This window comes from Gadus chalcogrammus, chromosome 1 (assembly GCF_026213295.1).
Source record: "Gadus chalcogrammus isolate NIFS_2021 chromosome 1, NIFS_Gcha_1.0, whole genome shotgun sequence".
NCBI classification, from domain to species: Eukaryota; Metazoa; Chordata; class Actinopteri; order Gadiformes; family Gadidae; genus Gadus; species Gadus chalcogrammus.
The window spans coordinates 18824790-18845688 of NC_079412.1; the positions used below are offsets into that span (position 1 = coordinate 18824790).

Below are 20899 nucleotides of genomic sequence, written 5' to 3' on the forward strand. Positions count from 1 at the left end.
AGGGGGGGAGCTGTCACCCAGGCATGCACACAGCGGGTGGCCGACGGGGCACGAGCAGCTGGCCCGCTGCCCCCTAGATGTCCACCTTCCCTCTTTTTTACTGTTTAATGTATTTTTAGGCGAAGCCCTCTCCATTGTTCTTGCCGAGGCGATCGTTTAACAATCGTTTCCCATCCAACTATGAATAGCATCACCTGGCGGTGGGCCTCACATGGCGGCCTCGTCTGTCCACGACCATCTAGGACCCTGTAAACAAGTCAGGTAGCCACGCTAGGCTCTCAGCAACAACGAGATAGGAGGGTCATGTTTTAAGGGCTGATCTTCTCGTATCACGTCATATTTATAATTGTTAGTGAATTCAAGTCATGCTGATAGTGTGCGGCAGTTAAACGCACACGTGACTCGACGAACACCGGACGATAGGACACAACGGACGCTGATCAGTATTTACTGCAGTGAACCCGCGGTGTGAGAAACATAATACAGACCTGGCTTCCTTCAGCCCTTTGAAGTGAATCATCTCTCCTCCTCACCATACCCTCCCTCCTCCCTGCTCCTATCCCAGGACTCCTGTATAAAAACCCACCCCCTCTGAGCATCAATGTGTGTCAGAAAACAAGAAGCCGCTCCAAGCAGCCTCTCTTCGGCGCCTGGTCACGTGCAGGGAGAATCGAGCCGCTGGTTGTTGATTTGTTAGCTTCTAAAAGGATTTAATATCTCGCTCCATCTATCTTATCTCATATCGAAATCCCACGGGAGGCAGCGGGTATATACCCACGCTATTGAACCTGTCTGACTCGGGGACGCAGCACAGAGAACTAGAGAGGTAAAAGTACTCTCCCTCACTCACTGTTTGCTGCCTCACACCTGCACTCTGGTAACTTTTCAGAAAATATTATATTTGAACATCGCGATGGCTAACCATGACTGTGTGGCTGGAGGTTTTAAGGCCGGGTCTATTTATCTGATGGACCAGAAAGAGGGCTTTACTTACTGACTGTGAATTCATCAGTTAAAATGGAACATAACTATGGCTTTCTAGCTTTTTCCCTCACAGAAAGGTTACAGAAGTTTAAGTATGATAGAGATATGGACTTAAAGCTGAGCTACTGATCCTTTTTTGGTGTGGTCTTAAGGTGTATACATGTGACTGAAATATACAAATATTAAAAAAACAAATTACTTTTGCCTTATTTTCTTTTCTATAAATTATGAATATTATCATTGTTATTTTTTCAACTTGTTAAGGCACCATTTGTCTTTTCAATTGAGCTTTGTCAGTTTGTATTTGCTAATTATTATTTTTATTATAATATCTCATAGTAATTACACATTGTGCTAATACAATATAACCTATTCATATTTTATTCCAACAAAGCAAATAATCAAACAAAACCGCAATGGCGTGTGTGTGATGAACATGGTTGGTCACCCGTGTCAATACATGAAGTCATTGACAGGCCCCTGCTAACTATAGCATGACCGACGACAACCGTCCATGGCAGTAGCACATGCAGTACTATGAGGGGTCAGAGGTCACCATGGCTATGGCATGGAGGGAATGAATGTCCATTCTACTCTTTACTATTTTTTTGCCTTTGAAAGTTTATAAATAAGAAAAAATACATACTAAGCATTCATGTGTACTCATAAAGAAGTCAAATAGAAAAACACAAGTTCATCCTAGTTCAAGTACTACATTCATGTTCTCCTGATTAAAACGAAACCAGCTACTCTGTACATTTATGATGTACATAAATAAATCAAGTGTGTCAGACAAGTCAACAGCCAATAAATAGTAGCTATAATTTACAACCTTTTGACACTGGTAAATATATCACTAAGATTTTAATGCAGTGGCCTAAATAGTACTCTGCCTGTGATTGAATGCGTTCAAATGTAAATTGTTCAGAATTACCTCCTAATCTTGTGTAATGAAATGTTAAACGTAAATTGGAATTAACTTGGCAAGGTAATCTCTAGCAAAATAGCACGGCACACTGCCAAAACCAATTTATCTCTACTTCTGTCTAGTAAGACAGCTGACAGGCTTCACTACTGCTATCCTGAAAACCAGACAGTTACTCAATCTTAACTGTGTCCTATTGAAATGTTGCAAGGATTGTTTCGAGGATTGTGTCTGATAGATTTCACGTCTATCAGGCTTCCAGAGGCATCACAAGTTCACCGTCTGGACCCAGTACACCAAAAGGTTAAAGACAGTCAACAGGGCCTCTTTACAGCTCAAAATAACACCGAAGACACAACCGACGAAATAATCCATCATCCAGACCAGAACACTGTCCGCTCAGACACTGGTATTTTAATGTGCCATTAACTTAACTATTTAAGACTTGGACTTGATTTGTTTATCATTGCAGCAATGGCATCTCCCGATGTTTTGAAACATATGGATACTACAAGAGCATATTTATACGATTAGGCAAGAGTAGTACTCTTGTGTCATCCTATAAAAGTGCTCTAGTAGTATCTCTTAAAGTACTGATGCTTATTTGTTTTTTTTCCAATTACAGATCAACCTTTGGCCTTGTAGACCCGACTCGAAATGTTAAAAAGGTCAAAGATGTCTGACCTGACGACGACCGGGCAAGGTACAGTACAGTATAGGCTCCCACTCAACATTTCAACTCAAGTTAAGCACCAGGGAAGAAGATGGCGAAAAGATGAAATATAATTTGGTGGTTGTATGACTACTAAAGAATTGAATTAATCTAGAAGGGTCTGTGCTGCTCCGGGTACAATCAAAAGATTAGCCAGTGGTAAATGAAACTGCAGATATGAGAGGGCGATAATCCTACAGGCTTTTTATGAAACTGACAGAAAATTGGAACTTAATGAGGGTGCATAGGGAATCGTCAAGCATGAAATGTCCATTTAAGAGATATCAGAAATAAATGGACCATCTTTTGCATTCAGCAGCTTCTTTAGCTGATGTATACGGTTTGCCAGAAAGTTTTGAACGAATAGAGTACAAGCCAAGCAATTCCCCTATCAATATTTAAATGTTTATTTTATTAAAACCCAGGCGGGTCTACTGCATTATCTCGCAATAGGAATATCCATATATATCATACAGCGCGTGAACATAAAAGGAAACAGCAGAAAACACACTTGGTGTCTTATACAATCAAAGGGTGTGTAACCTTGAGGGAACCTTTATTAGCCATAAACGGTTTCCAAGAGCAGCAACCACCAACTCTCTAATGGAGTCCTACTAAATTGGACACGTCCACTTTTGTTACAAACAAGCCTTGGAGAATCCATTAGGAAAAGGGCTAAACCGAACAAGAACGACAGATCACGGTGGTTTGGGATGGAGGTATGGTGGGGCAGTGGCTTATCGGACAGTGCCGTAGGTATTAGGCATTGTAGCATGGTTGTGCTGGTGGTGCAGTGGGTAATGAAGCATGGTGATAATGGGGGTGCAGTAAGTATTGTAGCAATGCTTTTAACAGTGGTGCAGTAGGTATTGTAGCAGAGTTATAATGGTGGTGCAGTAGTTATTGTAGCATAGTGATACAGTACGTATTGTGGCATGGTGATAATGGTGGTGCAGTAGGAATATTAGGTATTGTTCCTGCTGTCTAATGGGCAAAGAGTAGACTGGGTAGCCCTCCCATTCTGCCGGCGATTTGAGTTTGCCCTGCAGAAGGGTCTGGAGAAGAGCAATACATTTCTTTCTAGTATTGATACGTTTTTGTGGGAGCCAATCACCAAGCTGGCTTTTCCCCCTGGCGCGCTATTGGCTGGTTTAACACAATGACAACAGGAAAGCGACAGCAAGCAGACAATTGCGTACAGAGTCATTTGAGCTAGGCCCATTGATCACGCCTCTGTGCTGAAGAAGATGACAGCAGCTTCCCCTGATAGGATGCAGATGAGACACCAAGCTCTCTTTACCTAGCCTGGCTATTGCCAGACCAAGTTCAATCGTAGATTGAGCTTGGTCTGGCAATAGCCAGGCTAGGTAAAGAGAGCTTGATGTCTCATTTGCATCCTATCAGCCAGGAGATTGTAGGAACTCACCTGGCTGCGGGCAAAGCAATTAATCGAATTAGACCAAGCGTGCATGTGCGTATGTGTTTGTGCGTTTGTGATGTCCCAATTAGGAAAATATTGGTAAAGAAAGTGGATGGATGGATCACCTGGAGCGTGTGCTGGTTAGCTTGCCTTGGCCCGGAGGTGATATCTTCTTTCTGAACAAGCATGAAGCACATGTTTTGAAGCACGAGCAAAACACGTTGATCGGCACTGTATAACTGGGATGGTTCAATAAACAAACTGCCAAACCAGCGTGAGATTTTGAGTTGTCCTCTATAGTTGTTTGTGTGCTCTATTTGTCTGACTCGTTTCCTGATCAAACACCCTTTCTGTTGTATCCAGGTCGCTCCCTTGTTCTTCGCTATATACAGCATTTTAATGAGGTGTCTGGCACCAAGTCAGGTGAAAAGCTGTATTCACGACCGGTAGACAAACATAGATTATTTTGGATGTTCCCCCTGCCCCCTCCACATCTCCACCCTCCACCCAATCATGTCTAATGACGTACTGTATAGAGAACTCATTGTATACAGTTGTGTGTGTAGGTTGAATCCATGATCATTGCAAATAACATCAGGGTATAATACCTGCTCCATGAGGTATTATTGCACACGGTGCCTGCCTACCATCTGTTCAATCACTCCAGAGATGGGTTTTTCTGTGTCGTCGGTTTGCTACCTTGCTGAACACACGAGGAGGACCGCGCCAGGTACCTGCCAGGAATGCGGTTCATAAATCATGATTCCCGCCAGGTGAATCATTAATCTGCAGATTAATGACGTTGCTCCATGTCTTGTGCAGTGCGTTTCCCCCAGAGAGACTAGAAGCAGCAGGAGTGGAGGAAGCCAGGTGATCTCAATGGAAAACATATTTGAATGGCATTTGGTTCGGAGAGGTTTTAAATAGCCGTCCGTACAATACCTAACACAGTGATGAACAACTGTTCATTACATACGTCAGCAAGTCGCATGTATTGACAAGGGAAGGAAACGTAGACTGCACAAGAGCTGAAATGCCATTTTGCCAATGGCAAAGCACATTCAATATCCTATTCAAAGGGGGACAACATGGAAGTCACAGCAAAGAAGGTATTTAAAATATCAGACTTCTGCTGTGCTTCTCAACTCTGATGTTGTGCCCTTTGAATGTTCGTCATCTCCATAGCCTCGGGTTGTTGCGGTCCATTTCATCTTCAAGGTACTGACAGTGTACTACTACCACCGAGGTGGACGGATGTGGCATGACTGACATCTACTGGCATCAGAATGTACTGCACCTCCCTCGGCCCGTTTCAATTGATAACGTTTGTATTGACTTTCTGCAGCCGGCATTAAGAAGAAATCCCGAATTCCCGGGGTGATGATCACACAGTTTGTAGTGGAGATTCCAGAAGGAAAGAGCTGCCCGGATTTCCAGCGCAAACCAATATCATTAACCATCCAGCAAGGTGAGAGCTTGTTTGCTGTTTAGTCATGTATGCTTGGATCTATAGGGATTTCGATATCTGTCATTAATGACCAGGGAGGGTCATGCATCTTGCAGGAGAATAGGATAGGAAGGATTGCCTAGAGTGGTAGATGGCAGATATGGTGATTAACAGTATATTCTGGTTGGGAGTCCCCACTCCGCCAGCCCGGGCCCTGAAAATACCAGAATGATATCACTGAATAGTTCATATCATATAAAGTGTACACCATTCCAGAAATCCACTGTATATGCTGCAAATACAGGAAATTATTTTACAAATATGCTACACCAACACAGCACACCATAACCTCCCAGACATCTACCCATTAAGTGGGAATTCATACTCTGCAGGAATAACAACGCAGTATTCACACACGTCCAACAGGGAAGCTGGGTGTGTTCAAGGCCGTGGTGACAGGAGACCCAAAACCCACAGTCACTTGGAACAGGGCCAATGGCGAGATCACAGAGGGCGACAAATTCAATTGTAAATACGACGATACGTCCGGCGAGAACACGTTGGAGGTGAGTGCTTGGCATCTATCAGCCACACAGAGAGATGTATGTGTCACACAAATGACCGAGCTAACGACTTGCATGCCGTTTGTGTTGACGGATGTCCTTTGTAACCAGATAAAGAAGGTGTCCCCCGCTGAGGCGGACACATACAAATGTTTTGCTGTGAATGAATACGGCAGGGCCATCTGCACTGCCACCTTAAACGTGATCGAGGGTAAGGGTTACATTACGTGTTCATTGGATTGGGAGTGCGTGAGTGAGTGACAGAGATAGAGAGAACACCTTTTATAAACAACACCCTTTCCTTTAGTTGGATTCAGCAAAGAGAAGGCCATGGAACAAATGGATATCTGTGAGTAGCAGTGTCACTTTACTTTGCATTCACGTTATTTGCAGTCGCAGCCTTACAATTAGTACTGTGGAGTGACAGATTTGTACTTTATTTTCCAGGTTCCCCAAACCCTGCAGAGTTAAGAAAAATGTTGAAGAAAAGGTAGGGGTTCAAAATGAACCAAGACGAATCTAATGAATCCAAATGAACCAAAATGAATCTTCCCAGCTGACTCATTTTGCATCTGCAAACCACGCTGTCAAACTGGAATAGATTATTCTTAACATATTATTCATAGCATTGACCAGTCGAGTAATACAACTAAATGTGCTTGATTAATAAGTACTGCTACGTGTTTTCCGGTCTACACCCTCTGGATTTTAGCAAAGAAGTGAAACCCCAACCCAAGGACGAGGGGGGAATCGATGAGCGGTTCTGGGAGATCATCATGAGTGCCGACCGGAAGGACTACGAGCGCATCTGCCTGGAGTTTGGCGTCAAAGACCTGCGGCTGATCCTCAAGAAGCTGGAGCAGAAGAAGCAGGAGAGGGAGGAGGAGCAGTGCAAGGTTGGCCTTGGCAGACGAATCGCTGGTCCCCTTACCTTCACCTGGGCCTCTCCTACCATGCAGGACACTTTTATTTTATTTATACTATTCATTATTTAGAAGTTGCTCTATCCCATCTGCTGATGTGCATTCGTCATTGTCCCTCTGCCAAAGAGTAAGTCTGGCTGTACTAGTCAGGTAGAATGGTCTGATAAATGTCATATTGAGCTCATGCCATGCAGCTCATTGAACCAAAAACGTATTTTACCCATTGTCTCAGGATTAACACTCATCCATCCATGGCCCAATCAAGCTAGAGATCATTTCACTTTCCTCTTGTCTCCTATCGGTCAATATAAGTCACATTGAACATTTTGTCATTTAAAAAATGGTAAAATGTTAATGTATGTTGTATTGTCTCATTTTAATTCCCATCCCATGTCATTCATTTCAGTGTGTGTTTCCATGTTCTCCTGTTCCACCCCAACCCCACCTCAGTATGTTGACTACGTCAAAAACCTCAGGCATGTTCAGGTTCGAGGGGACGGCTCAGCATCCTTTGAGTTCGAAATGGAGTTAAAAGATGCAACCAGTAGAATATTCCTCTACAAGGTGAGATGCAGGTTTTCTCAGGTGGAGCGGACATTTCACCTAGCTCTATTAAATAGCATTACATTGTCAAAATAACCCTTAATATATTACACTCATAACTCACCGGGATTCTAATAATATGTTTGACAAAACATATTATTAAATATAATAATACATGTTTTGTCAAATATGTTTGACAAAACATATTATTAGCCTATTTAAATGTATAACTTACAATCTTCAGGATGGTGTGATGATTCCGTTTTTCGACGATGCGGGAACGAAGCACAGCCTGAAGACTGTTGGGAAGAAGCTGGTCTTCAGCATTAATGACCTCCTCCCGGAGGACGCGGGCTTGTATCAGGTGGACGTTGAAGGCGTCAATCTTTTCTCAACAGATTTTAAAAGTAAGGATATTTTCAGTGACATAGCCTCTATCAAAAACATTACATTTCAAATGTCATTGGTTGCAGCAGACCCAATGCACCTTAATGTCACTAGCTTTAACACTAGCTTAAACAATAATGTATTCCTTGAGAGCAGTTCAACCGATTTTTTTTGGAGCTGTAACTGTTGTTTTATAGATTCATAGCTTCGCACGGCCAGGCTCAAGCCAGACAATCCAGGTGAGCTCGCGAGATCGAGGAGGTAGCGATGCTATGGTTGATGCGCACTGCTCATTCATTGATTTAGGGGAAAACGAAAACGGACCGCAAGAAACCTTTTATCAAACTAAATAGAAAATTATTAAGATTAAAACCGGACTGTTGGCGTGGCCTGGTGTATGAATTGGCCAATCTAGGTAGACCTACATTAATAAAAGTAGGCCTACCTGTCCAACAGGCCCATCACTGGACAGTTGTTGCTGCGGGATTAGCATTGCGTCGCTGATTGGTTAAAACAGATGGTTCTTTCCCTTTGCGTCTAATTGGACACGGTAGACCAAAGTTAGTAAGTAAAATAAATATTCCAAAAAACTAAACCCCCACCATTAATCATATTATTAAACTTTAATCAAGTGCATTATTAACTCATTCTATTATTCCCTTTGTTTATTTTCTCTTTGCTATAGTTCCCAACGTGAACTTTGTTGTGAAAATCCAGGAGGTGATAGCCCAAGAAAGAGAAGACGCTCTCTTTGAATGTGTGCTGAGTCATCCTCTGCCCAGGATCAGGTGGATGGGTAAAAACAGCCCACTGGAGGATGGAGAGAAACACAGCATCACCGTTTCAGAGGACAAGCTGATCCACAGTCTGTTGATCAGGGACTGCAAGCAGCTGGACAAAGGCATCTATGCAGCTATTGCAGGCATCAAGTCGTGCAGCGCTTGGCTGGTTGTACAAGGTAAACATATGAGCTCTGGTACAACACACAAATGTGCCTCCATGGTTCACCTTTGCAGGGCTAAATATAACTGTTATTGTGTTATTGTGATTGCATGTTTGTGTTGTTTTCCATCCTGGTTTCACCTGATATGTCCTCAATGATGCTTCTGAAAATACAAGGGTTATTGTCTTATGTGTGTTAGTGTTACTTTCAGAAACACATTGTTTTAAAAGAGCAATCAATGAATATCATTTCAATCAGTCATCATTTACATTTAGTCATTTAGCAGATGCTTTTATCCATCATGGATATTGAACCAAATATGTTTTTATACAAATGTGAATATTTTGGCATCATATAAGACTGAGACAGGCTTAAACTTTGACAAAGTTTGAGCCTACACCGCAAGAACCTTTTGGATTGAGCAGGACTCTGACCCTCTGCTCTCTCCTCCTCTTAGCCGATGCGGAGGCATCGGGTGGGAAGAAGGCGTCTCGTAAAACCACCTCGGCTGGCGGAGCCGGGGTGGACCTCCAGAGGGTGGCAGAAGAACAGAGGCTCTGGCTGCTGGAGGAGAGGGAGAGGACGGAGGCATCGCTGAAGGCCAAGGGAGAAGCTGAACTGCTGGAGCCCAACAAAGCCTCTTCCACTGACGGAGCCGGAGCAGCTGTCGCCAACGGATACTGTAAAGACGGCAAAGAAAGGGGGGGAGAGAGTCAAGCATGTGTAAAAGATGAGAATGCAGGGAGTAGAATCAAAGCAGAGGCCTATGGCTTAGGGGCAGATGGATCAAATATGAGTGATCGGTCAAACTGTAACAACACGTCAAGAGGTTCAAGTTCAGCTGGTGGCTCAGAAGGAGACTTAAAACTGACGGGGGATGATAAAAGTGGAACGGGCTCCAAAGCAGGACACAATGGTTCGCTCAAGTCCAAAGGTAAGTCTAACTCGTGTGATATGCTATTTCTTTCAACATAGGTCTGAAATCATACTGTAACTGTAATTGTGACTGGGAATGAATAATGACTGCCACTTCAATGTCAGCATAGTATGGTCTTCTTATATTATGTTATTTTCTGGTTACAGATATTAACCACCAACCATTAGACAAAGATGCTATCTCTAAAGCACAAGAGAGTAAAGACCTGTGCGGTAAAGATGTCTCAGATGGGTCACAGCACACAGGTGAGTTTTAGCAAGTAACCATCAGAGTACCTAATTTAGTTTGATGGACCCTAATGTTACAATGTGATGGGATTGAGTTTGAAAGTAGTACTATTTAGTATTTAAATCCAAATTAAACCAATGACTTACCTGCAAGTATCAACTTAAAGGGGTAGTTCGGAATTTTGGACATAGGGCCTGATTCCGAAGTGAGCATTGGTATTCTATATCACTGGAGACAGTTTAATACATTTCATTCAGTCCTTCTAGTTGCAGAGTTCGCTCGTGCTAGGCTAGCGCAAGTCAACGGGCAATGCTAGCCTGCTATTAAAAACAGTCTTACCCACTCCACAGTACACCCGAGGTAAATCAATTATAACGACAGACTATACATCTAAATGTCTGTTTATAGAATAATGTTAGAAATAAAACCAACCTTGCATTGCATTGCATTTTGAGGGAATTGCGGGGTCTCAGCAGCAGTGTTTATATTCCTGTACGTAGGCTACGGCAGCGGCGGACTGATACCTAGGTTACCTGCCGCTGTCATTGCTACAAACGCAGAGTACAGTGAACGAAGGAATTCTACAAGCGTATTAAATTAACAAGATATGGCCACGTTTGGAGGAGTTAGCGATGCATCTGCTTTTGAAGACGATTATGAGGAATTTGTTGTATCCAACGAACCGTACATGTACGAGCCGGTGTTTTGATGTCAAAGCCAGCAGCAACAAGCCACAGTTGAGTCCTTTCTGGATCTCGCACTGGAAATTGGTGGAAACTTTGTGGTGCCCATCTGTACCGTTTATTTCTACAATTTCTAAAAGCACACTGAACCATCATGTTGCCTAGTCGTTCAATTGCGCTTCTGTCCCACGCTCTGTTTACGTTCTTCTGTCGTGATTCGGTTACAAACCTAACCAGCGCATAGTAGAATTCCGCTTCTGCTGAGAAAGTAGTCCCTCGATGATTCATGCGATGCATGGTTAGTTTTATTTCTAACATTATTCTATCAACACAGACATTTAAATCTATAGTCTGGCGTTATAATTGATTTACCTCGGGTGTACTGTGGAGTGGGTAAGACTGTTTTTAATAGCAGGCTAGCATTGCCCGTTGACTTGCGCTAGCCTAGCACGAGCGAACTCTGCAACTAGAAGGACTGAATGAAATGTGTTGAAAACTGTCTCCAGTGATATAGAATACCAATGCTCACTTCGGAATCAGGCCCTATGTCCAAAATTCCGAACTACCCCTTTAAGTCCTAGTTTATTAGTCTTTAATGCATTATCACATCTGAATTGATGATCAATTATTTTATGTACCTATGAATATCTGGACTTGTAATTATTTGATATCTGTATTATATTTCAGTTCAAACAATCATTAAGTATTGTATAACTTTTCAGGGGAAAGTGCAGCTCTTCATGGTCCAAATGGGAAGGAAGATTCTCGTTCTGCAAAGAACAACAGCATGAAGAATCACATTAACGGAACAGGTACATTTTATTTCATATTGCCAAGTAACAAAATGGCATTAAAGCAAAAAAAATCATCATACATGACTTACATACATACTATACATGCATACATACTATATCTTCCACAGTGTCTACCCTACCCTATGCTTATTCATGCTGGTCAGATTGTATAACACAATCTAATAGAAACCATTTCCTTCCTATTTTAGTCCACCACTAATGTCTTACAAAATGCATGGTTACATTATTATACGATGCCATGCATAATATCAAATGAGATAAAAACAAAGACCTTCTGTTTCACTTTCTCCAAGGAATACATTTTTTAAGTTTCCGTTTACTTTGACTGGAAGTCTATTTTGATCCGTAAACCATGACGTACAGGACCTCGACAAGGAGGGCAATATTCCACATATGAATTAATGATAGCTTCTACACTTCTAAATGCATCAGTGTCAAATAAATGATTAACGCGATTGCTAACGCTTGACTGATCTCTATTCAGCCCCAATACAGTACATACATTTTATTATAGATTGTATATCTCTATTACGTCGTGCGAATATTAAAATGTCCAATGGACCATTGTTCATTCCCCAGATTCGACGAATGACCAAATGATGCCGATTTCAAATAAAGACGGGCATTCAGAGGGGAAAACCAGTTCCTCCGGTACGGATGGGCATTCAGATACCAGGAGCACCAAGCAGACGACAGGTGAAGTGTTTGTCCTATATTAAACCACATTTTCTCATAAGAGTTAAAACTATGGTGCAAAAATATTTATGCAATGTATGACAGACACATACATATGTAAATGTATACCTTTCCACTTTTGTTCTGAGGCAAACAAAAGGCCTCCGAAAGCACTGGAGGAAATTGGGTAAAAGTGGCATAACCAGCGTTACCTTTTGTAGTAGGACAAAGCAATGGGGATGGTTGTAGCCCGGATCAAAACCACTTAAGTGGATCTGAGGGGAAGGAGGTCTCTGGAGCGTCTGCTGAGTCCTCCGGGCTGGCGAGGCCAGGCCCAGAGGCGCTGTCTGGTAAACGGCTGCATGCTAGTCAGTAGATGTAGCCAGTAGATGTAGCCAGTAGATTTAGGCAGTAGTTGTAGTCATGACAGCATTTATCACCGTTTTAAAGGGATGGACGACTGGATCTAAAAACGTAAAATAACCATATCATACCACAAAGGGATGCATCCAGTACACACCTACTGGATATAAAAGTTTATTAATGTACGTCTCTATACTCAAACTAAGTTTAAAAGTCATTTTCTTGCTCCTGGCTACATTGCCGGGATGAAAAAATAGACTCCATAGATTAAATCGATTTTTGAAGGGATATACGGAAATTACGCAAATTTGCAATGGATATAATGGAACATAATTTTCTGAGGATGTGGCTAATTGCCACCTTGATAACCCTTAGTCATGTAATAAGAAGTACATTACTGATTTCTGTTGTCCATCTCTTTAATCATGCAATATAAAATATAAAAAACAAACCGTTATCATTGCTAATTTGTAACCTTTGTGGACGTATATATATTTTTTAAGTAGACAATGCAGACCAAAGCATTGAAAGTGAAAATGACGAGACAGAAGATTCTGCTGCGAAGGCAAAGCGCAGAAAGCCAGGCTCACTCATAACAGACTTGTTCATTGGTAAGGAAACTGTGTGTGGGTAGTTTGAGTAAATTCTAAAACTATTGCCATGATATTTCAAGCTCACAGACTTGTTCAGAATAACCTCTGGACTATTGAGCCGCAGAATCCGTGTGAACAGAACAGATATGTTCTGTGGCCTGTGTCAGACCCAGGGGTGCAGTTTGTCAGCGGGCTGTCTGATGTGAACGCCATCCTTGGAGGGACCGCAGAGATTATGTGTAAAGTGAGCAGTGAGGACTGTGAAGGAGCCTGGTTCAAAGACAACCAGAAGGTCAGTCCTAAACCGATTGATTTAACTTGTGCAAACAAGCAAATAACAAACTGATTTCCCCTGTTCTTTTAATCTCATCTGGGACGAACAGCATACAAATTACATTTTGTTAGCCGAATTGTTAAATCATTTTCTCGATGCTTTAAACCGATTTGAACGTGAATGCTTCAGTTGTGTTACACTATCAGAACCATTGATTCTCATTTGTATTTTGACCATCTGTTCCGCCACAGTTATCAGCAAATGATGATTTTCAAATAACCAAAGACGGCTCAACCCATAAGATGATTATCAACAACTGCAAGGAGGAGCACTCTGGGAAGTATCGCTTTGAAGCTGACGGCCGCAAAACTGAAGCCGTTATCTATGTCAAAGGTCTGGATACTGTCTACAACATGACATCATATGTCAGCATTTATTTTACGATGATTCAAATTGATTAATCAATAAACGTGCATGTCCGATGCTAAGTTTGATGTTCCGGACATCAGACTGAATGTTATAAAGACTTTCTGTAACCACACCATTGTAACAGTAGTTTCTTTGCAGACCCTCCGAGGTTCACCGAAGAGGACCTGAGCGTGTTCAGTAAGCCCGTGGTCATCAAGGTGGGGCAGAACGCCGTGTTCCAGCTGCCCTTCAACGGCCAGGAGCCCATGAAGATGCAGTGGTTCAGGGAGGGCGAGGAGCTGCTGGAGGACCACGGCGTGAGGATAGAGCGGGGTCACGCCCACAGCCGCCTGCTGCTCAGCAGGTGCTCGCGGAAGAGCGCCGGGGAGATCAAGTTCCGGCTCAGGAATGACCACGGGACCACGGAGGTCGTCACACAGCTGGTCGTGCTGGGTGAGGGATTCAGTTCGGGGAAGGGAGTGTTGATGTCAGAGAAGGGAAGGTCAAGGCAGTGCTTTCTCTATGACAGTTCGAACCAGAAGTAACCTCCGTTGCTTCTTGGTTTTGGTTCCTTTTGTGAATCTGTCAACAGTTTAAAACAGTTTAAAGCTATTTGAACCATTAGAAAATAAATATTTCAATAGTCAATCTATTAATTGGATTTCTGTGGCAACCTCCTCTGGCAAAAGCCTTTTAGGGGCCAAAATAGATCATTCTGGAATGCTAAATATCAAACGCATAATTTATACAATTAGATTATATTTTACAGTCATAGTCAAATCCTCCATTGCAGAAATAATGAGCTTTTCTGCATCTCGTTATAACCGATCAAACGAGGACCCCAGCGTCCAGCGATGGCAGCTGAGTGCAAATCCTAACAAAATGGCTGCGCTGCCCCCTTCCAGACAGACCCACCGCACCCCAGGGCCCCGCCGAGGTGGTGGACAGCTCCCCCACCGCTATCGAGTTCAAATGGAGGCCTCCCAAGGACGAGGGCGGATGTCCACTGGTGAGCTACGCGCTGGAGCGGCGACAGGTGGGCCGCAACACCTGGAAGAAGCTAGGGGAGGTCCCCGCAGTGGCCGGGTACCGTGACAACGACGTGGAGCACGGCCGTAAATACTGCTACCGTATCCGTGCGGTGAACGCAGAGGGCGTGAGTGACGTGATGGAGACCGACGACCTCCAAGCTGGAACGTTGGGTGAGCCCTTTGGGAGCGTGGGCGTCTGTTGCGTAACTTACGACTACATAGATTAGCATAACTACACTGTAGACTTTTGATCTTATCGGTTGTACTACTGAATTTGTTAAACCATCAAGTTTTCCATTTTGATATTGATCAAACATTGTATCTATCATGTCGCCGGTCTCGGCCATTTAAAAATGATCCTGTCCCAAAAGTAATGAAGTGAATTGTACGTTGATGTTGAATGTCGTGTGAAATCCTGCAGCATTTCCCGGTCCTCCATCGCCGCCCAAAGTGGTCGCTGCCTCCAAGGACTGCATCACCCTCTCCTGGGCTCCCCCCACCTTCACGGCCGGCTCCCGCGTCCTGGGATACTCTCTGGAGAAACGCAAGAAGGGAAGCAACCTCTGGAGCTCCGTGGGGGATCTCATCACAGGTCAGACGTTCTCCACACGGTCTAGTGGCGCTCTTTTCCTGTTCCTTTTGGTTTATTAGCAATATTTATGTTCAACCCTATTTATCACATTTTTCTTTCACTCTGCAAAGTGCTAGAAAATATGAAAACAGACACAGTTAGGAGCACATTAACTGAGACTTGAAAACGCAGATAAATCAAATTAATTGACCATATCCCAGCCGGTATTTAAATAAGAAAGTACAATGTAGAGTAAAACAAAATAATAATTAATCTAATAATAAAAGCCTTGAGGAAAATGTTAGAAACAACAACAAAGAAACGCAAAAAAGGTATGATTGCATAAACCCTGTCTAAAGTGATGAGTCTCTATAAGAGATTATCGCCTGTAATACCCACCACCACACAACCCAATATCATCCTTGACAGGTGCTAGGAAACCAAACCATGTTACGTGTTGTTGTTTCTAGGGAAGACGCATGCCGTGAAGGACGTCGTGGAAAGCATGGAGTACGAATTCCGAGTGGCGGCCGTCAACCAATCAGGAGTCGGGGAATTCAGCAACCCCTCCGAATTCGTATTCGCCCGAGACCCTAAGAGTAGGTTCTCCACCTGTGTCCAGAGCAGCAACATGACCTACAATTCACTCACATCAACACTAACAATGCTGGCGTCCATGTCTGACCCGTCTCCCCAGAGCCTCCGGGTAAGGTCACGGACCTGAAGGTGACGGACAGGTCGTACACACACCTGTCGTTGGCCTGGACCAAGCCTGAGGCCGTGGCGGGGCTCCTGGACGAGGCCCGGGGCTACCACGTGGAGATCCGGCCCGCCGAGTGCTCCGAGTGGTCCCGCTGCAACGTCACGCCCTCCATCCTGCCCTCCTACTCGGTGAAGGGGCTCCGCTCCATGGAGATGTACTGGGTCAGGGTGTTCGCCGCCAACGAGGGCGGGGAGAGCCCTCCTACCGAGCTGCAGAACTATGTCCTGGTCATGCCGCTGCCCGGTAAGCAAGATCCACAAACACAGCGTGTGGTGAGACCCACTACATGATTCAAGAGAGTTTATTTGTTTTAATTTCACTGTAGACTTGTTTGCATGGGACAAATAAAATCTCTTGAAACTTGAAGTTGGTCACACCATAGGCCGTAATTTTCACACAGGATCTCAGTATGTGCTTCATATTAGTAATTATTTAAATGATCTCTATAGTGACTGGATCCCTCACTTTACAGGTCGCTGCAATGATTATAACATGGGATGATAATGTAAAAAGGACACTGTAGTGTCAGTAAAGTGTGACTATTTATGGTTATCAATCCAGCATACCTTCCTGCCTGCACAATTCTTGACTAATGTTTCCCACAAGGTTGGCTTGTTTTGTGAGGTTACGCTCCACTGTTCCAGGCGTTAGTCCATGGGGCCTTGCCTTTGTCATTTCCTGGTGTTTACTGCATCCATATTTCAGTGAGGCCGCGGTTCACGGACCAGAAGATGAAGAGTTTTATGGTGGTCAGAGCGGGGAACTCTGTAAGGATAACGGTAAACTTTGAGGTGAGGTTGCACTTTCTTCAACTACATTATGAGTTATGACTATAGGAATAAATCACCGCACAGAGCTATGGATTTAAATCAGATTTTCTTTCTTTATTTAACCTTTATTGAACAAGCTAAAGTCCACATACTTTACGCAGTGTTTCCCACAGGGATTTGGAGACTATTTTTTTTTTTTATAGATTTCATTCAAATGCATCAATCTGGTGAATGTGAGAACCAAAATATGACGTCAATTATTGAAAGATTACTTACAAACTGCTGGTACTGATATGAATGTTGATGACACAATGTAAAGGGTCATACTAAATGGGGTTGAGGAGTTTTCAGAAAGCATTTAAGAAAATATGAAAACCAAAAAGTACTAAAACACAGTGCTGAGCCTTTATACTACTAGTTTATTATTATTATTATTATTATTATTATTATTATTATTATTATTAATACTATTAAATGAGTATTACCCCCCCACACACACACATACACACACACTCTTACACACACAGCTGCCCTTAATACAGACTGCTGGGTTAAACCAAATAAAGTAATACAGATATGTTGATTTCTTTTTTTACGAGAGTCTCTTCAATGTGTGGGAAACACGGCCGTACACTAAAACATGCAGCAATGAACCAAAACAAAAAGGAAACATGTATCCACACATAACCTCTGACTGCCCACCTTGTAAAAAATGATGTTCTGACACTGAAAGAGGTTAATGCGTGTGTGGGCTGCAGGCCATGCCCCTGCCCCAGGTGTTCTGGCTGAAAGACAACGTCCCCGTGGCAAAGAGGGTCACTGTTAGCAACTGCGACAGCTCCTCCCAGCTGCTGATTCCCTCCTCGGAGCGCTCCGACACAGGGGTGTACTCCATCACGGTGAAGAACCTGGTGGGCCAGGAGACCTTCAGCCTGGAGGTCAGGGTGACAGGTAAATCGACCGGCAATAAAACTTGTCTCGCTTGTCTTTGACAACGCGCTGTAAAATATGTGAAGTTGGGCCACCCGGTGGCTCCCGTCGGTAATGCCTTTAGCACTCAGGCCAAACCAGGTTAGATTCAGGTCAATCTTTTCTGTCCAAACTGTTAAATAATAAAGAGTCATCCGAACTTATAACAACTAGTCTAGTTTGTTCAAACAATAAACATAAAGTAGCCTACAACAAACACACATGCAACATAACACCCTCAGATGGGAGTTGGCCCTGCGTCTCCCTAAGAGCTCCTCAAGGAGAAGTCCAATGCGTTGGCAAACGCAATGACTTGTGGCAGACAGGAATGGTGAGAGCAGCTCTGCTCCCCAGTAAAACCATAGTATTGGTTAACCACATGGTAGTAAACAATGGATGGACCTCCTCATGTGTGCATTAGAGTGTGACCTAACCGTGCCTCCTTAGTTGGAGCCTTTGACCCTTGACCTCCCCAAGGGGGTCAAGGAAAAGGCACATTCCAGAAAAGGGCGGTTAGTGAAACTATAACAATACTAGGGCCATGCTGTCTTTGTACCTCTCTCTCAATGCACTTTCCTGTTCCCCTCCACACCCCTGTCCATAAAGGAACTAATAAAAAAAATATATATGTATTAACAAAACATTTATAAAAGCTCTAAAGATGAACATGCTTAAACTCATCAATTTTCCAATGCTGTGCTCCAGACGACCCGAAGCCGCCGGGCCCCATCACGCTGGAGGAGAAGGTCCCCGGCACGGTGACGGTGTCCTGGGAGCCCTCCCCCGACGAGCGGCGGGACGACCGGCTGCACTACTCGGTGTGCGCGCTGGACTCCAGCCGGCGGACCTGGAGCACGGCGGCCGAGCGGCTGTTCAACAACCAGCTGACCGTCTGCAACGTCATGCCGGGCCGCGAGTACCACTTCTGGGTGTACGCCAAGAACGACATGGGCACCTCGGCGCCCTCCGTCTCCCCCACGTGGGGCACGGAGAGGAAGAAAGGTGTGGAGTAGTGCGCTGGGGATTTAGCGGCCCGTGTTGGCTTTCTGTCGGACGTGCTCCGGCCCTCGGTTTTGCCGGTCAGGGCTCAGGCCTCAGGGCAGGCAGCCAGGAGGACGCATGCAGACACTCAAGAGACACTCGGAGACAGTGGGTAACACTAAAAGACTCTTTGGAGGAACAGGAGTTGACAGGCCGACGGAAATATGCAGACAGGCAGACACAGGTTCCAGGTACAGATCAAAGAGGGCAAAGGAGAGGCAGAAGATGCTGACTCAGAAACGTGTCGGCACAATGGGCTTATTTACAATGACGAAATGATTAATAGGAGCCAGGAGGTCACCCATAAAGACATCAAAAAATACAAACAACTAGCTACACTGGGACTCGGGGACTTGTTGTAAACGGGACAGTCAGCAATACAACTTTAACACCGCGTTATTATCCCAACTGGAGAATGAGTTAACCCCCCTCCCCCTTCCTCCTCTGTCGCAGAACGGTTTGTGGTCCACGCGCCGACCCGGAAAGACCCGGACCCGCGGTGCGCGCCGTCGTTCATGGTGCCGCTGAAGTGCCACACGGCGCCCAAGGGCTACGAGTGCTACATGAGCTGCGCCGTCAAGGGGAACCCCAAGCCCCGCGTCACGTGGTGCCGCAACAACGTCAGCCTCAACACCAACACCAACTACTACATCTCCGACATCTGCGGCGTGTGCTCCATGCTGATCCTGCGCGTGACGCCCAAGGACGTGGGCGAGTACACCATCCTCGCAGAGAACGCCCTGGGCCGGGCCGAGTGCTCCACCACCCTCATCGTCATAGGTGAGGTGGGGTGGGGGTGGGGGGCGGGCTTGACCATCAGAAAGGGGTTTGTTGAAATACTGAAGAGTAACTAGACGCTGCTTTGTTTTTCTCTTTTCCCCACAGAGTGAAGATTTGAAGTTCTGAGCCGCAGATTGATATAGAACTATTATTTATAACCCTCTGCTTTATTTATGACCCGTGTATTTATTTATAATGCTGCAGTCAGAGACAGGCTCCTCCCATGCGTTCATACCGTGAGGTGACACAGCCACACAAGGCCACGGACAGCCCGTCTTGCTTATGGGCAACTCAACGCCTTTATTTACACACACCGAGTAATCTAACTAGCAAGCCTCCTTCTGACAGACAGCAGGACCCGTTCAGCCCTCTTGACCCGCTGATACCGACGGATTTCTCCACGACAGGAAGATTCCCAATAATAAAAAACAACAACAGTGCATGGATGATGTACTATGAACGGAAGCTCATGCATTCATTCATTCATGCATTCATACATTTATCCAAAAAGCTGTATGGGATTGTTGTTTCCTTTGCTTCCTTTTTAGAATGATATGACAACATATTTATAAAAGGGTACGATATGATACACATATAAAAATCTTTTTTGCCACGCCTTTGACAATTTGATGCATAATGGCCCTTTTCCAAACTTGGTATCTATTTAAATCATTGATTTTTTCACTAATCGTTTTTAAGTGCATGGAAATAAAGCAGTAGGCCATGTGCTATTAAGCTGTGTAAGCTGGAAACAAGATTCATGTAAATAAGCACAGTTAAATGGGTGGGTGTGTGCTTCACCTAAGGTTTTCTCCCTACACCCTTGCCCTTTGTATGTTTCCTCCCAGCAGTAACCTGAGGTACCCCTAGGGGTAGTTCCCTGATTTAGAACAATGGCCTGATATGTGAGGTTGCATAAGCTTCCGCTGGCCATGTCTGACAGGATTTTATACCGTTGCTGTATATTTAAGGAAGTTGCATTTTCTTTGTATTATAGCAGTCTGGGCTGTTTATTTAAATGTGCTGAAGTAACCACATGCCTACAGAATAGACTTTAGTTGAAAAATAAAGAGCTTTGATGATAAGGCCTATGGTATTTTGAGATGACACATTATACATAATAAACGTGAGATGTAATTCAACCAATGTGG

General features: G+C 44.1%; 1 protein-coding gene across 5 annotated transcripts; it reads left to right on the top strand.

The window, feature by feature from the left end:
* The first annotated feature begins 618 nt into the window (after window positions 1-618).
* Window positions 619-20806, top strand: LOC130385516 (immunoglobulin-like and fibronectin type III domain-containing protein 1). 5 transcript variants are annotated; one of them, XM_056594045.1, is made up of 30 exons: window positions 619-826; window positions 2164-2318; window positions 2535-2612; window positions 5387-5509; window positions 5915-6054; window positions 6163-6262; window positions 6359-6400; window positions 6499-6541; window positions 6764-6947; window positions 7425-7538; window positions 7762-7924; window positions 8590-8862; window positions 9305-9781; window positions 9931-10029; window positions 11418-11507; window positions 12090-12206; window positions 12407-12535; window positions 13052-13159; window positions 13309-13433; window positions 13667-13808; window positions 13983-14276; window positions 14729-15025; window positions 15276-15446; window positions 15896-16024; window positions 16123-16431; window positions 16894-16979; window positions 17717-17909; window positions 18633-18929; window positions 19422-19748; window positions 19854-20806. In XM_056594045.1, exons 3-30 carry the CDS (start codon window positions 2567-2569, stop codon window positions 19856-19858), a joined length of 4623 nt encoding a protein of 1540 aa, XP_056450020.1. In that variant the 5' UTR covers window positions 619-826; window positions 2164-2318; window positions 2535-2566; the 3' UTR covers window positions 19859-20806. The 5 variants fall into 5 exon arrangements, with proteins under 5 accessions (XP_056450020.1, XP_056450016.1, XP_056450026.1 ...); XM_056594041.1 differs by lacking the exon at window positions 2164-2318; XM_056594051.1 differs by lacking the exon at window positions 2164-2318 and having other exon boundaries at window positions 13055-13159.
* Window positions 20807-20899: the final 93 nt, after the last annotated feature.

Bases quoted from the DNA above. Each gene is read 5' to 3' on its own strand.
- LOC130385516 (XM_056594045.1), top strand. From the start codon at position 2,567: ATGTTAAAAAGGTCAAAGATGTCTGACCTGACGACGACCGGGCAAG. The intron at 13,160-13,308 runs GTAAGGAAACTG...GGCCTGTGTCAG, and splicing joins CATAACAGACTTGTTCATTG to ACCCAGGGGTGCAGTTTGTC. The intron at 13,434-13,666 runs GTCAGTCCTAAA...GTTCCGCCACAG, and splicing joins GGTTCAAAGACAACCAGAAG to TTATCAGCAAATGATGATTT.